Source organism: Cupressus sempervirens, chromosome 2, assembly GCF_028749045.1.
Source record: "Cupressus sempervirens isolate cs-2001-9-10 chromosome 2, ASM2874904v1, whole genome shotgun sequence".
NCBI classification, from domain to species: Eukaryota; Viridiplantae; Streptophyta; class Pinopsida; order Cupressales; family Cupressaceae; genus Cupressus; species Cupressus sempervirens.
Genome location: NC_143119.1, coordinates 142,106,496 through 142,131,605, shown reverse-complemented (window position 1 = coordinate 142,131,605; position 25,110 = coordinate 142,106,496). Strand labels below are relative to the sequence as shown.

The following is a 25,110-nucleotide window of genomic DNA, read 5'->3' as shown; positions in this document are numbered from 1 at the left end:
CTGATACAGAGGAATTTTAACCAATTACATAAAATTAATTAATATTTTTACTAAAGCAAATTAACGTAACTGAAAAATGCAAAAAAGAGCAACATAACTCAACTAATAGAAAGAAATGAGAGACAAGAGGCACAACACAATCTGATCTCAGAGTTCATCCTGTCAGGACAACGTCTCCAAGTCCAGCTCCAACTGGTGGACCGATCTGATTAACTCCAAATCAAGTACAAAGTGTTACAAAATCAACCCCTTGTAGAATATCAACAATACACTGCTCTGATGTTCGGGACTGAAACTACGTCCTCTAGAATTTCTCTCTCCTCAAGGATTTATTTCCAAAAATCCTCAAATTTCCATCAACAGAATGCTCAAATCAATTTCCCCTATCAAATTTGCATCAATTTTCTATCAACTCCATCAGTTGAATTAATTGAATGCCTATGTTCAAAATGAACTCCTACCCCCCTTTTATACATAGAAACGACTTAAAATAGGCCAAAACCAAAAATTACAATAATAGGCCTTTAACAAATTTGCCCCTTCGAAATAACCCCTTGCCATTTAACAATTTTGGCATTACATCAATATTTAGGGGTTTAAAAAAATAACAAATTAACAAAACCTAGTTTAAAAGGGAGCGGGCATTTGGTTACAACTTAAATAAAACATTCGCCCTATACATATCAAAGTTATTTCATGGCGCAATGGCCACGAAGCAATTTACCCAATGACCGGGTCGGCGGTTCAACCCTCGCCAACGACCATTCAAAACAGAATTGGCGGCTTGTACAAGTTAAATAGGCATTTCGTTATAACAAACTTGAACATAGTCGGTGGCCTAATGGTCGATGCCTAATTTTGTTAGGCAGTGATCACAGGTTCGACCTTGGCCACCAACCTCCAAATCAACATCCTTGACACATCCGACCAATGCATGACTGTGCACCACGTGGACACCTTTTTGACACGCCACGTGGACCACGAACACAAGTGTCATGTACACTAGATGCCACATGTCTACCTGTGAGCTTCCCTGATGACATCATCATGCCACATGGGCTTCCTTGCCACACATAGGTCGTCATTTTAAACTGCCAAGTCATCATGCTGACATCATCCATATGGTTAGACCACCTCATCAACCACTTTGGTCAACCAACTTTAACCGAGCATATATTTTGCGTACGAGCTCCGATTTTGATGAAATGAACATCGTCGGAAAGCTCCTGATAAAACCTTTAATTTGGCACCGACTTAGACCAATTTTGGAGAGTTCCAAATTTTCCTTTCTAACGGCCTATGGTCCAAGGTTTGACCCAACTTTGACTAGCCATAACTCAAATATACGGACTCCTTTTTCGCCCGTTCAAGTTGCATTGGTCTTAGAATTTTGAGGACTTCAATCTTGTACTGATTATTGGAGTTTTGGAGATACTTCAAATTTTAGTGAAAATATCCTTCAGATCACTTGTTTAAATTTAGGTAACCCCATTATCAATTTTTCATTGAAGGAAAAGCACAATAATGAAGATGCCCTAATCTTTTGTGCCAAAATCTACAAGAGTTTGAGGATTCATGAATTAAAGCTTGACAAGGTGAAGTACAAAGTTTGTATAAACATCCCATTCGTACTCCTATGTGTGGGCTTTCTTAATGTTTGAATTTTTAGTTCAAGCTAGAACTTTACCGTCCATTAAGGTAATTCGATATCCTTTATCTTCAAGGGCTGAAATGGAAATCAAATTTCATTTGGTGCCAGGTACAGATAGCAAGCCTAGATGTTTGAATTCATTTTTATGGTGCAAGTTCCAATTCCTTTCACATGATAGTTAGAATCATCTCCAATGGTGACTTCCTCATTTGGATCTTCCATAAGGCTATCTAGGTGTTCTCTGAACCCTATTAGATGACGAGATGCTACCCTGTCTATAACCCAAGTGTTTAGACTAGTGGTAACTTTGCTTGAAAAGGTTGAATAAAAATACAAGTCTTTATGATTCCTCATCTAAGCTTCCTCTAACTTTGGCAATGAAAACTTGAGGTTTCATCTTGTCAAGGTATTTCATTGCAAGATGCCCAATTTGTCACATCTAAAGCATTGTACTTTAAAAAGGTCCTTCTTTCTCTTAAACGATTGTTCTTACTTGATTCTTTTCCTCTTCCTCTTGAATTTGCTTTTCTTTCCTTTCTAATGGGCATGAGAATTTAGAACTTGCATATCATCATTTAGAAAGTTCAAACCAATGTCTCTAGTGATAAGTCTAGACTATTCTTGTATGCAATCAATTTTCACACTACCAAACTTAGGGAGTTTAGATCACACACTTATCCCTGGAATGAAGGATTCTCGAGTTGTACGAAGACTCTTAAGAGACATTGGTTTAATTCTTTATTATCAATTATATGAATGATGGTGTATAGTTGATCTCTTAACTCTATTATCCTTATGAGATATGATGTGAAAGTTTCCCCTTTGCTCATCTTGACATGATGTAGGTGTTTCTTCAAGGCAAGGGCTCTAGCTCTCTCTAGCTCCAGTTGTATTATTTATCTCAGGCATATTCTCTAGGAATGCAAACATGTCGTACACTTTGATATAACTGGAACCATGTGATCCTTCACAACATCTACTTGGGTTTCCATGACTTTGTTACTGTTTTCCATCCATTGAAGTTTTTCACTTTCTTCATTAGGAATGGACCACTCCTTTTCCACAAAGGATTCTAACTCATGCACTTTTGGGGGGAACATTAAGTTAAATTTTCAAGATACAAAGTTTGATGCTCCTTCAAGTCGATTTTCAAATCTAACATCATTCACCATTTTTTATATTTAGAAGTTTTGATAAATTCTCAATACAGTTTATAATGATCTTTTATTAAATCTGATTTAACTTGGCTTTGATACCATGTTAAATACTAGTCATATTTAGATTGAAGGATTTTAATTTTATTTCAAGTTATACTCTTGACTGAAATATTTCTATGTTTTCACTGATATTGTGATTTTTGTAGGATAAGAATGAGAGATTAAAATCAACCTTGAATAAGTATATTTATTATAATCACTTGAGTATGCTGCTATTGTATCTTGTATTCACGCTTGTATTTTCAGTGTTTTCCAAGATATGAGTTATTTATTATTTATATACCATACAAAGGACATCTCATGTAGAGATATGTCCCTGCGTGGTCTACATGAGGTATGTCCCACCCATATCAAGTGTATCTTCATTGCAATGAAAGAAAGCGGTCCACATTATATCGTGCGTCTCTTCATTACGATGAAACAAATTGCAAATTAGTGTGATGTCTTAACATGCCGATTCATAATATGAAATCGCTGTTGTAGCAATCACAGCCAATATTTAAATGGGAATAAGCAATGTTAAATATGTTTATATAAAAAACAAAGATCTTCATACTCAAAACTAAAACTGATATATAGCATCAGTGTAAATTGCATAATATGATTAATAATTATTTGGTAACAATATACATAGCTGTGTATATGTATATTTAATATGTATATAGTAATACATACATATGTGTATGATTGCAAGAAGGTTTTGTAAATAATTATTAATCAACTATTATAGCAACAATACTTATAATAATTTTGAGTACAATGCAGATGCCAGATAATGGATTTCTTCAAGATAGAATTTGTCAACTTGATTTAATTCGATTGACCTACCAATCATTAACACTTCCAATAGAATTGAACTGAAATTTTGGAAAGTATTTTATTGTTTGAAGGCTAGAGAGGTATCTAAGACATGAGAGGGTTCTCCGAAATTGCTGGTTCTACATAATTGTCATATTAAAAAACTCTATGGTTAATGATGGCCTGGGTCACTAGCTTATTAGTGGGAAATTGTCTAACCTGACAGCCATTCCAAAGCTTTGGAAGAAAGCGCTTACGTATGATTTTCCCATATGCATTGTTATGTCCTCAACTACTAGAATCTAAATCACCAATAACATTGATTGAAAGAGAATAAAATTGATTTTTGTTGAGAGAATGCTTCTAACAAACAATTATATATCAGATTCAAACATTTGGCCTTATGAAGCTTATCCAGAAATAAGAATGTAACCAACATGCCTCAATTTTTCCTGAAGAATTTCTAGAGCATGTCCCTTAATCAGTTGTATCTTTTAACACAATTCTACGTATAGTTGATGCACATGTTGATGACCATAATGCCAGTTTTACAAGGGAGAGATTCAGTTTGTTGCACATGTTTACATTACACATTCAATGTTGTTATATTACACATTCAATGACATTGATCAGGTATAAATTTTCCAATTTAATTGTGGGTCGCCAATTTCAATAACAGGGAAAAAACATAGTGTGTGAAGTAATTTATAACACTATTAATTATAACGCATTGTCTATGAAACTGAATATAAGACAAATGGCAATAAACTGTGGTCGTCTTGGACAAATAATTAGTGAAAAACTCCTGAAGCTTCCCAGAGGAAAAATTGCAGACAAGCTGTCTATTGATGGAAACGAATAGCATTAAAATAAATAAAGGTCTAGGAAGAAACCAAAATTCAGACTGGGAAATAGACCTCAATAATTAGTAATCAGAATCCGGTTCTTTTCAGTCTTCCTCAGAGAGCTACCAACACATTATCAAACATTTATCTTGGATCTATTTCAGACTGATTACAAGACTTCCATTATCAAATTTTGCCCCTGTTACCTTTCCTTGCATTTTAATTGGCAAATTTATGATGCGCCTTTGGTCACCTGCTTCCACCAGCAATTGGGATCCCCCCCTCCACTGCACATTGCATCCAGTTATTTATATTATATCTGTGAAATGTATGGTGATGAATTTTGCAAAATCCTAATATATAGTCTAAAGATGGAATCCATCATAACTTTGACCAACCTTTAAAACAGTAATCTCCATTTCTAATTTCACGTGCCCATATTTTCTAGATTTTATTTAATTTAAATTTGAACCTTTTTAATGTGAAAAAAAATTCCTCCCCGGTTGCAAACCTGAGTCAGCTGCAATGATATTACTGAGAAGACAAATCTGATGCAGCAGAAAACATAACAGTAAAGTTTCTTTGTCAATAAATTGAATATACTAGCCAACATGCCTTGTACCATAAAAACTTATGGGAATCACCAAAGTCGGGAACTTTCATGTCTAGTACAGAAAAATATTATTCATTCAAGCAAAATCATCGATTTGAAAAGTTTGAAGTTCCCTGGAACTGCGAGGCCAGAATGAAGAGCAGGACAGAATGCTGTAATCTTATGGATTGAAAAATGAAGATTACATTCTTATTTTATAGGAAATCATGAAACAGTTGACTCCCAAAGCAACTGGGAGGAAAATATTACCAAAGCTGGAAAACAAAACAGAAATTTTTAACCCAGAAGATTAACACATTGACATCCCCCCTTAATATGAAGGGGTTAAACCAAGCATTCAAACTTTTCTCTCCCTAGCACTTTGACAAGAATTGAGTTGTGCACTGCCATCTTTTACAGGGTAACAAATCAAATGAAACTCTGTGTGGATGTGTTTGGTTTGATGGTGGAGAACAGAATACTTGGCCATTTTGATTTTAAATTGATTGTCAGCAAGGAGAAGTGTGGATGAAACCCGATTTTTCTCAAAATCTTCAAGAACACTTATGAGCCAAAATGTTTCCCTAGTTGTCCCAGAAGCTATTCATATATTCCACTTTTATAGAGCATAAAGAGGGCAATGATTGCTTGGATTTCCAAGAAATTATAACTGACCCTAGAGTAAAGGTTGCTAGTAAAGAACAACAGGTACTTAAACTAGTGAAAGCACTCTATGGCCTGAAGCAGGTTCCTCGGGCACAGTACATGAAATTTGACAACTACCTTAGTGATCAAGGTTTCCAACGGAGTCCCTCTGACTAAGATTTGTATGTCAAAACTACTTGTAGTGACATCATCCTTATGGTTATTATGTTGATGATCTGACTATCACTGGCAGTTCGACATCTTTAATTCAAGAAATTAAATAGAATTTGTGCCAGTCTTTTGACATGACCGACCTTGGGTATTTGCACTATTGTCTAGGTGTCGAGGTTTGGCAGCAGTCACATGGCACCTTCATCTCTCAGTCTAAGTATTCACGGGCTGTACTAGACAAATTTAGAATGCAAGACTGCAAACCTGCAACTACACACCTACGGAGTTTGGTATAACGTTGTCAGCCAGATGTGGTTCTCCTTAGAATGACTCCATATTCACACAACTAATTAGAAATTTGATCTATCTCACTGCCACTAGAACTGATCTCAGCTTTGCAGTAAGTTACATGTCTTGCTTCATGATATCTCCTACTTCAGATCATTGGGTTGCAGCAAAGTGTATCCTGTGCTATGTCAAGGATACTTCAGACTTAAAATCCTCTATGGATGCACCGAAGATCCCTGCCTCATCAGTTACATAGATTCAGATTGGGGAGGCTCTATTGATGACAAAGAGTCCCCTTCCAGGATTATTTTCAGTGTGGTCATAGGTTCTGTCACTTGGGCCAGTATGAAGCAACAAACCATATCTCTTTCCTTGACAGAAGCTGAATATCGGGGCACAGTCAAAGCCTGTTGTAAGCAGTTTGGTTTTGAAGGATGCTTTTTGACATCCATATGCCTCAAGTAGGCCCTTCACCCCTCTTGTGGGACAACCAAAGGCTCATCAAACTTGCCAAAAATCTAATCTTCGATGAGTTAACCAAGCATATTGACATTCATTATCACTTCATCTGTCAGTTGGTTGAAGATGGATCCGTAGATTTGCAGTATATTCCTATAGCTAGTCCCTCCTTCCAGAGAAATTTGTTAAGTTCAAGGGACTTCTAGGTGTAGTAGATTGATTGACCATTATGGGAGGGTATTAGAATAATATTTCTTTAATGTCCTATTTATTATTCTTTCAATGGTCAATAATGTAAATCTTATAAATACCAATGTTTCTAATATTGTTTTATTCTTTTGTTTTTAGAATGCTGCTAATAACGACATCTTTGTAAACTATATATGAGTGTCTTGCTCATTCATTAATTTATCCAATATTTTACCAAAACATTTGTATAATAATATTGTTGGGTGACTTTGACGTCAGAGCATTTCGTTCTATTGTTTTCTCTCATTGTAGAGAGCATGCTCCCAAGTGAGGAGTCTTCTTGATAAAGATATGCTATTGACCACCGTGACATATTCAGTTGAGGATAGATCTCTTTAGTGGGGTGTTATGCTGAATAAAAAACTTCTTGCTCTTACTCAATGCTGCTCTGCTTAGATCTGGAATTCATTGGGCATCTCTACGGTTGGTGATCTTCTTATTTGTAATCAACTGGGGTCATGGAAAGATTTAAGTTCTAAATTAAGCATTCCTCCTCCTCACAAGAAAACATACACATTGATTTGTAAAGCTATGGGGGCCTTCTTTCTTGGCAAGATTGTTTCTATTATTCAGTTTATGGAGTAATGCAAATTCTTTCTTTGATGTTAGTGCTAAACAGATTTATTTAATGCTCAAAGGGGATATCAAGATCATAGTTGGAAAAATCTCACTTGGCAGCAACTTGCCAATCCCCTAAAAGTTATTTGAGGAAAAATCGGCCAATTTTTAAATAATACTCGAGAAAACCTAGGAGCCTAAAAAAACCACTAAAATTTAATTAAAAATATTTTTTTTTTTTTTGCAAATCTGCCTTCAATAGCTTGCAATCACCCAGGAATGCCTTCGAACCCTTCTTCTCTCCCCTCCTCAAGCCTTTAGACAAACAAATGAAAACTGGCAAACTAAAAATCAATTTTTGTGCCTATATCATTGCCTTGCACACGAAGACGAGTTTTTGATTAAAACTCGCCAAGTCAAAAACCCTGCAAGTAATCTGTGATTTTTCCCTGGGAGCTGAGTTTTAAAATCCGCAATTTCTTTCGCCAAAAACTTGTCCGCCTGGTTAACTCAGCGAGTAATGGAAAGATTGCAGATTAATCTGCGAGTGTGCAAACTATGATCAAGATGATTCAATGGTTAAATGATGCCCAGCGTTATCATTGGAGAGAGTCTAAATGGTCCTTTGTCCTTAACTGTTTCATGCACTGTCCTGATGAACCCAAAAAAGGGTGTCTTTTGTGGCAGGTCTTGCTCACTAGAGGGTTGTTTAATGGGTCCATAACCCACAGGTTCTTGGTTTCACATCTCAAAGCTTAGACAAATGAGATAATGCTCATTATAAGAGTTAATATATTAGAACTTTTGAAGTGAAATTTGTACATCCATACCATTTTTCTTCTTCTTTTGATTAGTTTTGTGTCCCTTATGAGTGGTCTTATTATACTTTTTATGTTTAACAAGCATTATCTCATTTGTCTAAGGTGTCTTTTATGGAAGGTCTTCTTCAAGAGGATTGAAAATTTGGTATTCCATTCAAAATATTAAGTATTCAATTCTGTATGTTGTAGTTGAATAAAACTTACATCAAGCACCCTTATTTCCTAACAACTTTAGCTTCTATTTAGATTACATTTTTTTTAACAAATACTTTTTAATTTGCTTGTGGCTGATTTTTTTTCCATGTAAAAGCAGTATTGATTTCAATACAAATGATTGGTAAACAGGATCCTTCATGGAAATATGAAACACTGAGAGCCATCAAGGGCCAAGTTGCTTGTAATGAATTCATGCAGCCAATGATAAGTGGAATTAATAGATTAAAATACCACATTTCTAAAATACTTGGACAAAATGTAAAGGTGGCACAATTGTTCAAGAGTTTTCTAGAAACATGAACGCCCTTACTGAAAGACACACTCACTGTTGATATGTGAATCAAACCCCCAAACGATGCTGCAGGACCTTGCCAGGGTTACAAAATATTAATGCTCATTGTTGCCCTTCTGAATTTCTTTGCAATTGCACCTGCCAGAAACCATCTGGAACCCACAAATTTCACACTTACAAAAATACTAAACTTCAGTCTGAGGACCTACAACCTAGCGAATAGGTACATTTAGATACAAAGAAGATGTGTGCCGATCAAAATTATCCAATTCCGTTTTATGTGCGAGATACTGAGGGTCAAAGTTAAATTCTGTGAAATTGTCAAGAATATGCAGATTCAAAATCTGAAGTCATTTGCCTTTGGACTTGAAAAATACTAAACTAGCCTCTGATGCTATGTAATTGGTCAACGGTGCATATGAATATTCAGAAAATCAGATAACCAATCCGCATCTCTTGACGATCACCCAAATGCAAAATATTAATCCACAAAGGTCATCTTGGCAAACTTTGCAACATTCAGGAGGCAAACTTGAAACTGCATTTGGTTTGGATTTTGTAAAAATATCAAATGAAGTCTTGGGGTTCTGAAAATTGATAAAGAAGTATATTAGGATAGGGACAATTGCAGGAAACAGTTGGTTTCACTTGGCATTCAACTGGTCATGAATTATAAATCTGTGAAAATGGCTATTCAGGCATATTAGACAAAGTGTAGATTGCAAACTTACTCAACTCTTTAACTTGCAATTTTGAAAATGAATCAAAACTTATGTTCCATGGTGTTTTGGGAATGGAGAGGGGAATGGAAGGGTGTATGTTTCTAGGACATTTCTTAAATAGATAGATAGATAGACAGATAAACATATACATACATACATACATACATATATATATATATATATATATATATATAGAGAGAGAGAGAGAGAGAGAGAGAGAGAGAGAGAGAGAGTATGCAAATAAATCCTGGATTCATGAGTTACAACATAGATAGACAGACAAACAGTCAGAGTGATAGATAGAGAGACAGACAGACAATTTTTTCCAAATATAGTAAGATATCATAGGTAGAGAGAGGGAAAGAGAGATAACAACAAGACAATATGCAAATAAATCATGAATACATGAGTTACAACTGTATAATAGCAACATAAATGATAATAGCATTATAAAAATAGTCTCAAACAACAAATAATGGTCTATCAATATATATATCCCAATCAAAATGTCTCCAACATGTACCCAAAAGTCTCAAACATCAAAATATAACAGGCTACAGACAACCTATGAAACTATGTTTCATTTGGGCTATCAATATCCAAAGACTAAGAATCATCTGAATCATTATCCACCTCTGGCAGAAGTGGATCATCCAAGGGTGGCCCGACCAGTTTTGGTGGCACCTCCTCCTAGGCCCCCACATTACTGCTTTGGCAAAAAGATTTTTTTTTAGATTGTTTTCTTAATGCAATAAAGAGGTTAAGCATTTGTCCAATCCAAGTATTTTCAGTTACCTTTTAAATGCATACTCAATGTTGGATCTAAAGCATAGATGATTGCTTGATGTCTTGTGGTTGACTTGTACAAACTATGCGTTTTGGTGAACATTAAGAAAGGCACTAAAATTTTACCCTCCTCTTACTGGATTCCTTGCTAATTTACCAAAGGATATATTACATTTATTATTTCTTCTGACCAAATGCTGTCAATCAAAAGTTAATGTATCTGACAGTAAACACACTAGTTCTTTAACATGGTCTCATTTGAACCAATAGATCAATATTAGATAGTTATGTATGCTCTTTATGTTTTCATTTTCAATACAGGATGCATAAGTAATCATCACTATGAATTCTATTCATAGAGCTTTTCACGATATCCATAAAACTATCACCTTTTCAGTTTGCCAAAGTGCCTGTAGAAGCTAACATATGTTTTAAGTAGATAGGATAGAAAGCTTACTTGAGATAGTTTGATTTCTGATTTGTCAAATCCTGGCATGAAAAGGGTTAACATCTTCTTGCCTTGATCAAATGTAACTGGAGATATGGTTCTGCTGCCAATGTTGCTTACAGTAAGTAGTTTCTTTGCATCTTCATCCATATTGCTCATGGCAAGGTCCCAATTGATGGCAGAATCCATTGACAGAAAAGGAACACTAGCAGTGGCTAATGGGCAAAACTTCTCTTCAATTGAACCTTTATTTGATACTCCATTGAGTGCAGAAGCTGGATAGAATGCCCCAGCTACATGAACACCGGCTTGAATTGCACAGCCCCAATATCTCAATGCAGCCTTAATGGACATACAATTACTGGGGTCCATTACAAGATAACAAGAGAACTTCAGTGGGTTTGCAAATGCACTTGAACCTTGCTGCAAAATCCAAAGCTCATTCCAGTTATAAACCTAAATCACAAATGTATATCATCCAACACGTTAGAATATATGCTTACCTCCAGAGCGCTATCTGCAGAATCCCAAATTTTTGCACTTGTTTGTCCACCAGAATCAACTAGGCTGTCTTGATTTACGGACGCCACTGTCAATTTCAGAAATGAAGGTGCTGTCAATCTCCCTGTATCAGTCTTCTCAGCAAGGTTACGTAGATACCTCATGTACCATCTGACACAACTTAATAATTAGTTTACTAGAAAACACATCTATAGAAGAGTTGCCTAATTTCTTACATCATTTTCATGGGCAAGGAAAGAGCATAAGTCGCAGAACCTTGATCTCTCTGATGCACCAACCATCCGCAAAGTTTCTTCACTGCTTATTCCATCATATACTACCACATCGTATTTCCTTTCCGCCTCCTTGATACTGCTTCCACTTCCTCCGACAAATTTTATCATTTGTCCCAATGCTCCTATTGCTAAAATCGAATCCATCCCTGGGAGCACACCAAGTTCCTCGCCCACAATCTATGTTGCAATGAAGATAGTTTAAGAACAGAGGCTCTTATGTCAAAATTAATTTTATTACTTGCTGTAGAAAAGGGTGACTAGAGAAAAAATACTAGCATCTTCATAGGGCATAGTTTGGCCAATGCAATACCTTTGTCCCTCCCAATACCTACAATTGTTTATAGAAAGGGAGTGACAATAGTCTTATGAATGCTAGCAGCTAAATGGACAGAGATCTTCTACCCACCTCACCAAGAACTCCTTGTGTCAGATTAATTCTGCTATCTGCCTTCTTTAATCGAGAAAGAGGCTCAAGAAGCATCTACAATCCATTTTATATATAAATAAGTATGACAGAGTTAGTAACAACTCTGAACAATATTTCTCATAATCAAATTGTAAATAGCCTTTTACCTAGATCACGAAAGATTAGAAAGATTTAATGAATACCTTTGTGGATTCCAACCGAACAGCATGCAGACTATCATTCCCTACAGGAGAAGGAACATTCTTGATGTTGTGACCAAGCAGAAATTCTGCAGTGGGATCCTGAGACTGTATTACAAGGCATGTTCTCAAACCCATCCTTGCAAAGTACTGCACAACTGAGCCCATAATAAGTTGGCGGTTTCTTGATTTGGGATAATACATAGGTTTCAAGTGAACATTTATTTCAAATATCACATTCCGAATTTTCATTCTTGCCGCATCAAGCTACATGGGCAAGCCTTCATATAAATATACTTGGACTGGAAAAAATTGCACTAAGGTGCCACAAATTCCATAATAAATGATAAAAAGGAATGAAATGCAGAACCGAAATTTATTTCAAAATAAAGACATATCAACAAGGCCTTTGTTCCCTGGCTGATTGACCGTGTCTCATTTTCTCCTCCTTTCTTCCATTCTAGCCCTAGACTTCTATCCAAAACAACATGTTAAACAAAGGAACGAGAGCAGCTGCATGTTGCAGGTGAGAAAAGAAAAGAGCAATTAATCTGCAGAATGATTCTACATTGCTGCTGATCTCAGCTTGAGAATAAATCATACGACATTGTTTTAACGCGTCCAACAATATCACTTGGGTTGAACATCCCAAGCTCCAAAGAAAATTGGGTTCCAAATCATTTATTTGAAAAATAAAACAGAATAAAAATTTAATACACCATATTGAGCAACCTAACAACAGAATTTACGTTAAACAATGAAAAGTACAGCAAAAATCGACATTCAGATGCTTAATACCAAAAAAAAAAAAGGGAAGAAATGTAGAATAAGATAAGCTCTAATCGTAAAACTGCCCTAAGTTCAAATCCTCGTGTAACATGATAAGAGTTTAAATTCAATAAAAAACCCCATCCAGCTAGTTGGATAACAATTTTTTTTAGATTGAAATCCAACAGCGCAATAAAAGTTGGCATTCGAATCAACAACAGAGAAGAAAAGGGAATGAAAACAACCTGAGCAGCCAGTAGGGCACATGTTGTCTTCCCTGCTCCACCTTTTCCAACAAATGTCACTAATCTGGTAGACTGCTCCTCAGCTCTGACTTTGAATCTATTGCTCCACCTTTGGCCTTTCCTCCAAATCCTTCTTGCGGGTGTCCAGGTGGAGCATTTGAAGTGGGATGCAGATGGTAAACTGGAATTTAGAGGAGTTCCCATGACTCCGTCACTTCGATTTTCTACAGGCCGGCAGGGCGTTTAATCGCGAGTGTGCTTTTTATCCTCTTCCTCGGCCTTCCAAGACGTGGGGCGCTATTTAGAGAAAAGCCAAATAATAATTAACCATCATAAATATTAAAAATTATTAAAAACTATTTTGTATACTTCTTCTAATAATAATAAAAACTAATACCAATTTATTCATTTGCACATTATTAACTTTGCGCGTTCGGATCTTTGAGGTTTAGTACTCATTGTCCAATACCGACTTCGGTATCCTGCCTAGCTTTTGATCTTGATATTTTCTTTGATATTCCCGGACTTCTGATTTTGTGGCTTTTCTAGTTTTCTTCTGCGATTTCCATGGACATCAAAGGAATAAGCATCCTGCTTCTGCTTGGATCTCTTATTTTTAGAAAAGAAGGCGCGAAAGCAAATAGGCTACACGCCATCGACATCAAATATCCTCAGCTTTTTCCCGAGGGCTTTGATTGGGACCCACGAAATCAGCATTTTATAGTAGGTTCTCTTACTCTGGGCACAATTCATAAAGTCTCAGATGCGGCTGTTGTGGAGGATTTTATAAAGGACAACGACTATGCAGGCAAGGCAGCTGTGCTGGGAATCACTGTCGATACTAGAAGGAACAGATTTCTTGCGGTGATCCAGGGTCAAGTCGGAGGAGGACAACCAAGGCTCAGTGCCCTTGCTTCGTATGACTTAAAATCTGGCGAAAGGTTCTTCTTTGTAGAGTTAGACCACGTTGGAGTTGAGCCAGGGGAAAGAGTTCAGGCCAATGATGTAGCTGTGGATCCCCTTGGAAATGCATATGTCACAAATTCGGCAGGTAATTTTATATGGAAAATCACATTAGAAGGCCTGGCTTCAGTCTTTGCAAAAAGTCCAATTTTTACTTCACAGCCCACCATAGTAGAAGATGATATGGCTAAGTTTTGTGGGCTCAATGGCATAGTATATAATAAGAAGGGTGCCCTCTTGGTTAGCCAGTCTAATACTGGGAAGATTTATAAGGTTGACCTTGATGATGGGGCAGTTAAGCTTGTGGACATCTCAAAGCCTTTGCCTTGCGCTGATGGGATAACTGTAAGGCGGGATGATGTGCTCCTGGTGGTTTCTTGTCACACAACGTGGTTTGTGCAGAGCCCTGATAATTGGCGTGTGGCCACCGTTGTAGATGAGGTTCCAATGAATTCTTCCTTGTTTGCAACAGCTATTGCTCTTAGAGAGGATAACAAAGCTTATGTCTTAAACTGCCATTTGCCTGATTATATAAAGAAGATTAGTAGAGAGGAATTCAGCATCCAAGAGATCGAGTTTCTGAAGGAGGCAGCTGGAGAAAAGGTGTGGGTCATTGTGCTTATTGTTGTAGGTCTTGGGTATGTGTTCTTTTGGAGGTTTCAGATGGGCTACGTAATTAAGAATATGAACAAGAAGAGAGCCTAGCTTCTGTTGTTGTTGTACTCGTTTTCAATTTCATTTGAATTATGTCCTTAATTTTGTACCATCTAGTCTTAATATTGTTTAAGCAGGTATTAGTAAGTCCTGTTAGAATTCAAGTTGTAACTATAGTCATAAACAGTATGAAGAAATATCTGGTTGTTGTGCTGTTTTTGTTCCCGAGTTATAAACAGATTAGAAAAAGCAAATGGATTGCATTTGATGCTTGTAGGCTAATTATACTCGTCAATTTACTCTTTTGGGCATATTAGGAGCAGACGCTCTGAACTTAGAATAGTCATGTAAACAATAACCCAGATGTGTTGCCACTCTACATTTGAAATGATTATGGCTTGTGCCACAGAATGAAATCTCAAATATGTAAAACTTTTTAATAGGGACTTTTATCAATTCAATTTTCCTATCTTGCTTTTGTATTTTCATGCTTTTCCAGACCGAAACATGCCACAACAACTCTGTAAAGATGAACTTGAAGGATTAAGCATGAACAATTAACAAAGCTCAACTACTGTATTTAGATGTCTTTTTTTCCCATTCTTTACGATTTCAGGGGATGCAAGCCAGCATTTCCTTAATCTAGTTCTAACTGTGCATGCATTAATGGGCAGCTCTATGTTAGGTACTGAGTTTGGTTATCCACCATTCAGCATTGAACTGTACAAATGGCAATAATCCATTTGAAGAAGAGAGGAATGGGTCCAATTTAGCTACTATTTGAACAGTCGCATCCTCTTTTTATATGTGATATGATCATCCTTTGAAAGAAAGATTTAAAGTTAAACGTACTGAAATCTTGATTTTTGAATATCCTCTTATTTCTGTGATGCACATTGTGATAGTGGACTATAACATTTTAATGCTAGATCAGATAGACCTGTGAAGCAATACAAGAAAACAGCAAATTATGTTTTGGAGGAATAAGGGTATAGAGAGTTTTATATATTGATAGTTCTAAGAGGAGATCATATAGGTTGAAATCACCAAAATCAGTCTAGCAACCATCCAATTGGGTTGCTGAACGAGAAATCCAAGAAATCAAGAGGATCCATGCAGCCAAAAGTGGGAGACTACAGGTCCTGCTAAAATGTTTAATGATAGCATAGTGGCCAAACTACTAATCCCATGCATATGAACCAGATTTACCCCTCTGCAATTCCCAAAATTACTGTTTGGTAAAGATGGTCATTGAGGGTCTACTCTATCGTACATAGTCAAAAGCAACAAAAATTAACATAGAATTCAATGTTAAAGGCAGAGGATGCCAAGCATGATCGAACTTAGAAACCAGTCTCCTAGTCTTCCCATAGTTAACCAGTTATCGGACAAAAGAAGTAAAAACAAAGTAACAAGAGGATTCATGCAGCCCAAAGTGGTATCCCACTAGAATGTCTAATGAATGTGGGGCTCAAAACTGAAGTAATATCATAAATACAAACCAGTTTTGTCTTATAGTCAACTAATCTTAAAGTTAGTACTACTCAGAGCATATTTAAACTTCAAAATGAATCTTGGGCATTTAAACTTCAAATTTAATCATGGGTTATTGAGGGCCCACCCTCTAGCGTCCTAGTCAGAAGGAACAAAGTTTAGCACAGAACTCAAAGATTACAAGAAACGAAAGGCTGAGCAGATTCAAATCCAGCACCTCACTCCATCCTGACCTCCACCTTAGGCTTTTCATCAAAATCATTGACAACATGACAAGCCATAGTCCTCAACCTAAACCTTAGCTTCAGTGACCAAATTTGTGATCAGGTGCAGAGACTCTGAAGGGGTTCCACCACTTTGATTGGGTATGTCATAAACTCAAAACCTGCATAACAGAAGTTAACAGATGAAAATCCTCATAACAACCTATCGGTATCAGACGCTAGGGGCCCTTGGTAAAAGTCTTATCTATGAAAATATCGAAGGATGGTAATTGTATATGTTCTTTTGCAGAGATGCACCTCAATCGTAAAGGCTTGAATTTTAATTTTCATATATGCAGGGTCTTCCCTAGGGACAGTAGCTGTTTGACCTGGAGAAGTATAACAAAAGATGAGGGACTGGAAGCGCTGGTGGGAATATTAAACATGGTAGAAGTATAGGCTCATTCAAAATAGCCAAATCCCCAATAACAGGTTTAACTCATCCTAAACTAAGTCTCTGACATAAAGAAGACTAGCCCTCATCTTACCATAGTATCAACTAAAAGTCTTATCTTTACCAAACCAACTATAGTATAACAATGACGCTCATTTTGGTGAGCATTAAAAAATAAAAATTCTTCCAAATACAACACATCTTCTTCCCACACTTGAGCAAGAAGCGAGCCTTTGATTGAAGTGACCATGAGTGAACAATGCAGGAGGGAGGATGGCATGCATGCTGAAGGTAAAAATGGTAACATGGAAACAAACGGGACAATATAAAGAGATGTGGGTGATAAGAGGAGATCCCAATGAAATTTGTAAACTTAGGTTTAGAAAATGGAAGAGACCTATTTGAGACCATCTTATAAACCTTATCATTTTACTTCATTAATAATGTTTTACAGGCCTACTCAAAACCTCAAATTGGGAAAGTTGCACTGTTTTCCCAGCCATGCTTCTTGTACCATTGAAGAGGACATCAATTTAGCAAAAATGTCTGCAAACCAGTTTATCTTCCAGGAAGAATATCAATGTAAACTCATCATCAAAACTTTTTAAAATGCAATAAATGTACTCAAGTATTTTTGCAATTTCTAGTTCTTTGGTTTTCCTCCTAGACAGGAGAGTAATCTCTTTATCTAAGAGACTATTTTAATGACAACCTTAGTGAATCAATGTGACTAAGCACTAATGGCTCTTCCATGTTGTTGGGAGCTAGGTGCATTCTTCCAAAAAAACATAAAAATGACATCCTCATCTGTATGCTAACATATCTCATCATCAGATACCCTGTCAATAGTAAATATAGCCCAAGAGGCTTCCAATTGAGTGCAGGTCACTTTCATAGTTTCGGTTTGGCAACCTCACGATTGGGCTATATCAGCAATTACATATAATTAAATAATGCAAGCTCTATAAATAGTTGAGGAGTTTTGAAATTTGAGATTTTCCTTGCGATTATTTACTCCCACAATCTGGGAATTAGAGTCATTAATTTGGTTGATGGACCATTTGACTCCATATGATATAGAACAAATTCCCATGAAAATTATTTTACCACATGAAATAGAGTCAAATGTAAGTATTACCATGATATAATAAGCATCAATCCACAATCAAGGTGGAAAATCTATTGTTCAAGTCACCAATATGATTCTCATATTCATTACTCCCTTGTGCACAAATTATGTTTTTCGGTTGAGCAAAATTGAATGTTTCATTGTGTATTTCTTATACTTTATGACGGATTGACAAATACATATTTAAATTAAATGAGGGCGAGTTGACATTATATTTATCCTTTTATACTAGTTGTTAACAACTTGCAAGAATATAGAATGATGCAAGTAAATAAGAGCACATGCAAAAGATAGCATGATATTCATTTTAGAGAAACCAATCTGCAAGTGTCCACTATTAATGTTAGATAAGCTTTATGCCTTTATGAGAGCCACTGAGAACATCATTCGAGTAGCCTTATACCTGTATCTATTTTAGTGAACTCCAATGGTTGATTACAATCATACAATCTGAAGAAAGGAGGCATTGGGCTTCCATTGGTAATCCCCAGTTGCCCGAAGACTAGTATGATTCTAATGCAAATCTCAAGTGAACTGTCTCTCTCCATTCCTTCCTTGCCTTCCTCACGTAAGGAATTAGCTAGTACATGCCTTGATCTGTATATATATGCTAAAGGATGTGTACATGAGTGACCAAGAGTTAATGGACTGGCTTCCATCCAAACAATCTCCTAGGAGAACTGATTAAATTGACTAGGATAGAAAAGGCTTTCATTTTTGCTATTCTTTGATGTATGATATGAGCTTGCCCACGTTCAAAACCATCAGCTATGATCTATTCCCATCATGTCAGGTTTGTACTTAGGAATAACTGTTGAACAAGTTTGATTGTGATTGAAACCTTCCCTTGCAGATTTTTTTCTATGTTTTCACCTCATTTCCATCTAGCTTTGCTCGAGATTTCCATGCAGGATGATTCATCTCTTAAGCACCTAACCATGATTGTTTATCCAAATAATATCAGGTTAGCAACATCAGCAAAATCTTGTACATATGTGCTTGTTTCTAAGATAAGTAGTCTCTACCTAACACATTTTTAGGAGCTAAGTGGACCTTTGTTTTCTACATTTATACTTTGGCTTGAGAATGTTAGATTTTAAACTTGCTCCAACTGAAAGAGTTAACATACGATAGGGCCTCTTGTGGTCTTTAGGATATAACATTTGGTAATGCTAGTGCATTAGATAGCTTTGAAGAGTACAACAATGTATTAGGATTGACAATGACAAAATTCATTGAATACGTAGTATAGATATATCATATCTATTGGTAAGTTTAAAAACTAAACAAAGGTTGCTCTTAACAAACTGTTATGTAAATCAAATGTGTGCTAGTATAGATTCAATATTGACAAGCCATCTTTCATGAATATTCACAACTAGATCTCATGAGCTTGAATAGATGGAGTTTAAGTCAATTTCTTGTATTTAAGCTTGCACTCGATCAAATTTCCTAGTTTGAATATATACTACCATCTAGTTTTATTTTTTGGTTCATTTCTCCAACCAAATCTAAGGATGGAGAATTTGTTAGGAGTTTCAAGAATTGGTAGATTAACGTATTTCTGAATGATTGATTTTTTAACAGAGGAACAAATGTGTTCCTTATAAAGAATTACAAGGACGTTGTTTCTTTTAGAAACAACGTAGACTGAAGATGAAATTAGAAACAAAACTAAAGATAGGATAGGAAACATTCCTATCTAGATTGAAAGACGGACTACGGACAAGTAGTTGACCATTATAGAAAGTATTTAACTAAGGAGGTAATATCTTAATAAAGATATTAAAGATATTATCTTAATACCCTCCCATAATAGTCAACGTATGGATGTCGGAACATTCTGTAATAAATGAGATCCTCCCTGGATCTACAAAATGTTGAAACCAAGAAGCTTTGCCAGAAGAGCGCTATGACTCAAAACAGATTGCAATTACAAAACTTTGTTTTTGTGGAAAAAATGGTAAAACCCAAAATCTCACACAACCTTGTGTATTACAAACAACATGAAATGATTTTTGAGGAGAAAATCAACAAACCTAGAAAAATCGAAGAAGTACCCTGAAGAGAGCTCGAAAAACCTAAAAATAATATGCTGTCAAAATCTAGATCCATTGGCTCAAAAATCGAGGCACCCATAAAAATTTGACAACCCATTTGAGATCTCGAAAAACCCATCAAGAATCTGCAATAAAAAAAATTCTACTCCAAAAATTAGGGTTTCGGGCAAAAAATCAGTCGGCGGCCATGGAGATCGAAATGGCAAAAAACGTTGAGTTTTTTGGAAAAAAAATGTCAATTTAGCAGTGGCAGGTGGCAAACAAGTATTTGCTACGATCAAACAACACAAAGCTGTTTGAAAACGACTGTGATTGCCCTTAAAAAATGCAGATTTGGCAGGAGCAAAGCCATTTTTTGTTGGATACAAATCATACTGCAAAAAAAGCCCTGATTTGCAGAGTACAAACGAGCACCGTTTGTTGAGTACAAACAACCACAGGTTACAGTGTTAAATTCAAACTAGTCACGAGCACCTACGATTTTTTTTGGATTAAAAAACAACCCTATTTTTCTAGGTTTTTTGATAAAAAATGACCACAAAATTCAGATGTTTTTTCAATACATGATTTGTAGAACCAGACGCAAAAGGAAATCGTGATTTTCAGAGAGGAGTCGCAAAACCCTAGCTCGAGATTTCTCCAGGCAGAAAACCCTAGGTGGGTTTGAGAGAAAATCAACTGAAATTTTATTTTTTTTGAAAAAATTTAAACAAAAAATTTCAAGAAGAAATTATAAATTTTTCCCCAAAAAAAAAGTATTAGCTCTAATACCATGTTACAAGTTTCAAGAATTGGCAGATTAATGGATTTTCGGATGATTGATTTTTTAACAGAGGAACAAATGTGCTCCTTATAAAGAATTACAAGGATGTTGTTTCTAAAAAGAAACAACGTAGACTAAAGACGAAATTAGAAACAAAATTGAAGACAGGATAGGAAACATTCCTATCTAAACTAAAAGACGGACTACAGACAAGTAGTTGACCATTATAGAAAGTATTTAACTAAGGAGATAATATCTTATTAAAGATATTAAAGATATTATCTTAATAGAATTAAGAATTCTTAACTTTCTCCAATGGTATTTTGGTATTGAATGTCCATTATACATTTTGCATTTGGATACATGTTAGTGATTTTTAACTTGTCTTTTATAGGGAAACACCATATGGAACAATATGCATTGTAAAAGCTTTCGTAGAAGCAACACAATTTCATGTCTTCTGCATATTAAAGTTGCTTTTTGTTATATAAAAGCTTATCCTCTAAAAATAAGCTCAATTAAATGAAAAACTATTTTCTAGAAATATTTAAAAATGACTTATCTCTAGAAGTAGATGGTTTTTTTTAAGACATTGTTTGAAAATGGCAATTGACACACTTTCCAAAGTTCCAAATCACTATGAGGATCGTGTTAGTTATTTTGATGATGAGGTGAGCTCTTGTTGATAATTCTTTTACCAAATTTGTACTACATGTTACCTTTACCATTGACTTCAATTTATTTTGACTTAGCGATGAATTCTTATAGTATTGATTGTCCACCATTATATTCACATGTGAATTATTGCTTTTGAGATTGACAATTACATTTTAGATAGAAAAACATGTTGGAGTAGTTTGTAGGTCAAATCTAATCATTGGCGGGGTCTTGGGGATGGTTGAAGAGAACAAGAGAGATTGTGGAAGTTCAATGCAGGTTAGGAGGTGAAAATAGGAAATGTAGGCTTTCCATCCGAAAGTGGACATGTGAATAGGATGTGGGTTGAGAACTAGGGAGGTTAGATTGAGCCTTGCATTCGAAGAAATAAATGACAAAAGGCATCATGAAACTTTGTGAGAATATGATGTAACAGTGGACATGGGAATCTAAATAGTGGGGAATATGGTGAGCAATGCTAAGATGTAGATCACTCGTCAAGGTTTTACCCTTGTGGTCTATACATTGGAATACACACCCACCCTTAAATGAATCTAATTAGCACAACCAAAAAGATGAAAGGTGCTAATGCAAGATCTATGTTCAAGGTGGTATTTGTATTCCTATAGAAGGTTATGATATGGAAAATGGTGGTCAATAGTAAACTCAACTTTCCCATTAGCACAACCAAATAAGAAAGGGTGTCAATTCATAATCCTCACAAATGAGGGTTTTGGATTTTTCCTTATGATGGGGACGATATGTAAAGCAAGGTAGACTTGATCTATCAAAGCAAGTATGATATATTTTAGCTTGATCCACATTTCATGAGCAGTAGGACAATCTTTGACTTCACCAAATTCAACATAACTGAGAGTAGAAGTAATGTCAATCATCATTATGTTGTGATTCTTCTTTAGTCCACAAACAAAGGTTAAACAAGCTTTCTTTATGCTGAAGGTGCACAATGAGAAAATGTAGGTAAAAGTTAAGTTTTGGTGGGTTGGACTGCATCTCAAATTGAGCCTACTACTTCAAATAAGGTGAAAACACCTCTTTGTGGAAAGATAGATGTGTGGGCTTGAACTCTTAAACAACCTAATGCCTTACTAGAGGCTTGTCTACTACACACAAAAGTTCAATGATGATTTTTCCCAAAAGGAATTGTTGAGATAAAAGTATGTTTTTTCTTAAAATTGGAAAAATATTGGGATCTGCATAGGGGATGGGAGTTGGGTGAGAGAGGAGCCCTGGTTCAAGTTTGTAGAAGGCAGGGTGAAGGAAGCTTCAAGAATAATCTATTGTTGAACAAAGGTGCCATTATGAAATGACAAGAATCAGGAGTCAAAAGATGTTGCAAAACTGTTTGAAGTGAATATGTCATGTCATGTCCCCAGTTTGAAACCCTAATTGTGCTATTCTCATCCATTTCACATCAATTTTGTGAAGTATTTGGAAGAGACAAAATTAATGTAATATAAGATCACACATGGATAAAGTCAGATATGGTATCAAGGCTAATGATCAATACCTAACAATATGATGTGAAGTAAGCTAGGCACAAAACAAAGTTACATGGAGTTATTGTGAGGTTCTCACACCATTGCCCCAAAATTTTTGGGGACCCCCTTTTTTTAAGTTGCCTTGGCAAATTTTTCGATTGTCCAACAATTTTTCCGATTTTTTAGAGATTTTGAGCCTTGGACACCTTCAGGCCAGTAGGAGAGACTTAGCTTATTTTCAGTCATTTCTGCTTGATTTTCCAGAGCAACCAATTTCATCCTTGGGCCAAACAATTTTAAAGAGCAATATTTGGCAGGATAAAATTCTAAATTTGTCATTAGACGTTTTCTTTTGAAAATCTAGATATAATTGTGTAAATTTGAATAAAATTTCAAAAGAGGAAATTTTGTTAAACTTGGGTTTTGGAAATCTTAAATTTTTCTTTGGTAAAAATTTTAATTTTGTAAAAATTAGGCTAAATTGCAAAAATTGATTTTTGGCTCTAGAAGCAATTTTATTTTATTTTTGTCAAAAAATTTCTAATTGGCATAGCAAAATCGATTTGGGTAAAAAATTGCAAAAAATTGGCTTGGAAGCTTTTTGCCTTTAATGAAATTGGTAATTTAATATTGAAAAATGGCATTTGGTTAGCCAAATTCCAATTTTAATGACATATTAATTACTAAATCCTCATTAAATGGAAATATTTAACGTCTCCAAGGCACCATTTAATTTCTTTTTGCAATTTGGAGCTAATTAGCAATTTAAAAGGGTAATTTTCCTTTTGGCAAAATTAAATTTTAAGCTACGTATTTAATTGTGGGCCTTAATTTTGATTTAATTTTTTTTTTCCTCTAGGACCAAGTCGGATGGCTTAGAGGGAGTGAGAAGTTGGGTATAAGAGGAGGCCTCTCTCCCATTTCTTCCTCACATTTCATTTTTTCCTCTCCATTCTTAGGCGAATTTTATTAAGGAGTAGATTTTTGCTGTTTGGCGAATTTGTTCAAGGCAGATTTCCTCCATCCCTTGGCGATTTTCCTCTTGGGATAGATTCTCATTGTTAGAAGATTTTGCAAAGGGAAGATTTCCTCCATTGTTTGGCGATTTCTGCTAGGGTAGATCTGATTTATGTGCCATGAGCGATTTGTGTGAAGGTCTGATTTTCTCCATTTAGGGCTGCACTTTTTATATCAGACTTAGGCGATTTTTGTTGGGAGAAAGGATACATGAAAAAGTTTGATTTTTTCTTTGTGGACAAGTGGTGGATAGCTTTAGATGTTTAAATTTCTGATTTGCAAAGGGTTTGAAGTTCTTGAGGTCTAGTCCTAATTTCGAAAAGTCGTTGTACGATTATTGGTTAAGGTGAATTTTCATCATTTAGAGTTGCAAGGGCTCTTTAAGTTGACATCCTTCTTTCGTTCTAGTCTAAGGATTGCTTCCCTTGGTTCTACTTGTCTTCTGGTCCACCACTCTACCATCTTGTAATAAGGTGACGAGTATGGAGGATGTTAGTGCAAGTAAGAATCCCAAGCGGACAAACACTAAGAAAGACAAAGAGGATATGATGCCCAAAACACCCTTCTTCTCAAAAACGAAGACAATAACTGATACCAATATCAGTACAATGGACATGATACAGATGAAGGAAAGACTAAAGGAAGGACAATCCCCCCTAGCAAGGAGGATATTTGAAAGCGGAATTGTACATGCAACAGCTTTTCCTCCTACATTGTCATGTCCGGAATTGATTATGGAGTGTGCATCCAAATTTGATTTAAACAGTAAATCCATCACTTTTGGTGAAGGGAAGAGAGTGTTGGCCAACATCGACGAACAAGCAATAGAAGATACATTCAACAGTCCCCAGTACAAAGGCATGATAGTTGTGATGATGGATCAGGCAACCAAATCGTTTCAAGATAACCAAGAGGCCTATTTCACGCATCTAAATCAAAATTGGATTCATGAGGGAAAGAAAGGTGTTAGTAGATCATCAAGGTTCACAATGGTAGATTTCAAACCAGAATATGGTGATGTCGTTGTTCTTCTCAGCCGG

The 25,110-nt window shown here is 35.8% G+C and overlaps 2 protein-coding genes across 3 annotated transcripts; one reads left to right on the top strand and one right to left on the bottom strand.

The window, feature by feature from the left end:
* Window positions 1–4,424: 4,424 nt before the first annotated feature.
* LOC149571438 (P-loop containing nucleoside triphosphate hydrolases superfamily protein) lies at window positions 4,425–13,729 on the bottom strand. Of its 2 annotated transcripts, none has more exons than XM_089812955.1 (8): window positions 13,599–13,729; window positions 13,175–13,471; window positions 12,165–12,311; window positions 11,962–12,036; window positions 11,536–11,732; window positions 11,262–11,430; window positions 10,768–11,181; window positions 4,425–4,798 (listed from the first exon to the last, which is right to left on the bottom strand). In XM_089812955.1, the coding sequence occupies exons 2-8, from the start codon at window positions 13,376–13,378 to the stop codon at window positions 4,667–4,669; spliced, it is 1,338 nt and encodes a 445-aa protein (XP_089669081.1). In that variant the 5' UTR covers window positions 13,379–13,471; window positions 13,599–13,729; the 3' UTR covers window positions 4,425–4,666. The 2 variants fall into 2 exon arrangements, with proteins under 2 accessions (XP_089669081.1, XP_089669080.1); XM_089812954.1 differs by having other exon boundaries at window positions 13,572–13,711.
* A 12-nt stretch (window positions 13,730–13,741) lies between these two features.
* LOC149571437 (uncharacterized) lies at window positions 13,742–20,584 on the top strand. Its single transcript, XM_089815694.1, has 3 exons — window positions 13,742–14,809; window positions 14,929–15,064; window positions 20,463–20,584. The coding sequence occupies exons 1-3, from the start codon at window positions 13,742–13,744 to the stop codon at window positions 20,582–20,584; spliced, it is 1,326 nt and encodes a 441-aa protein (XP_089671820.1).
* The last annotated feature ends 4,526 nt before the right edge of the window (window positions 20,585–25,110 follow it).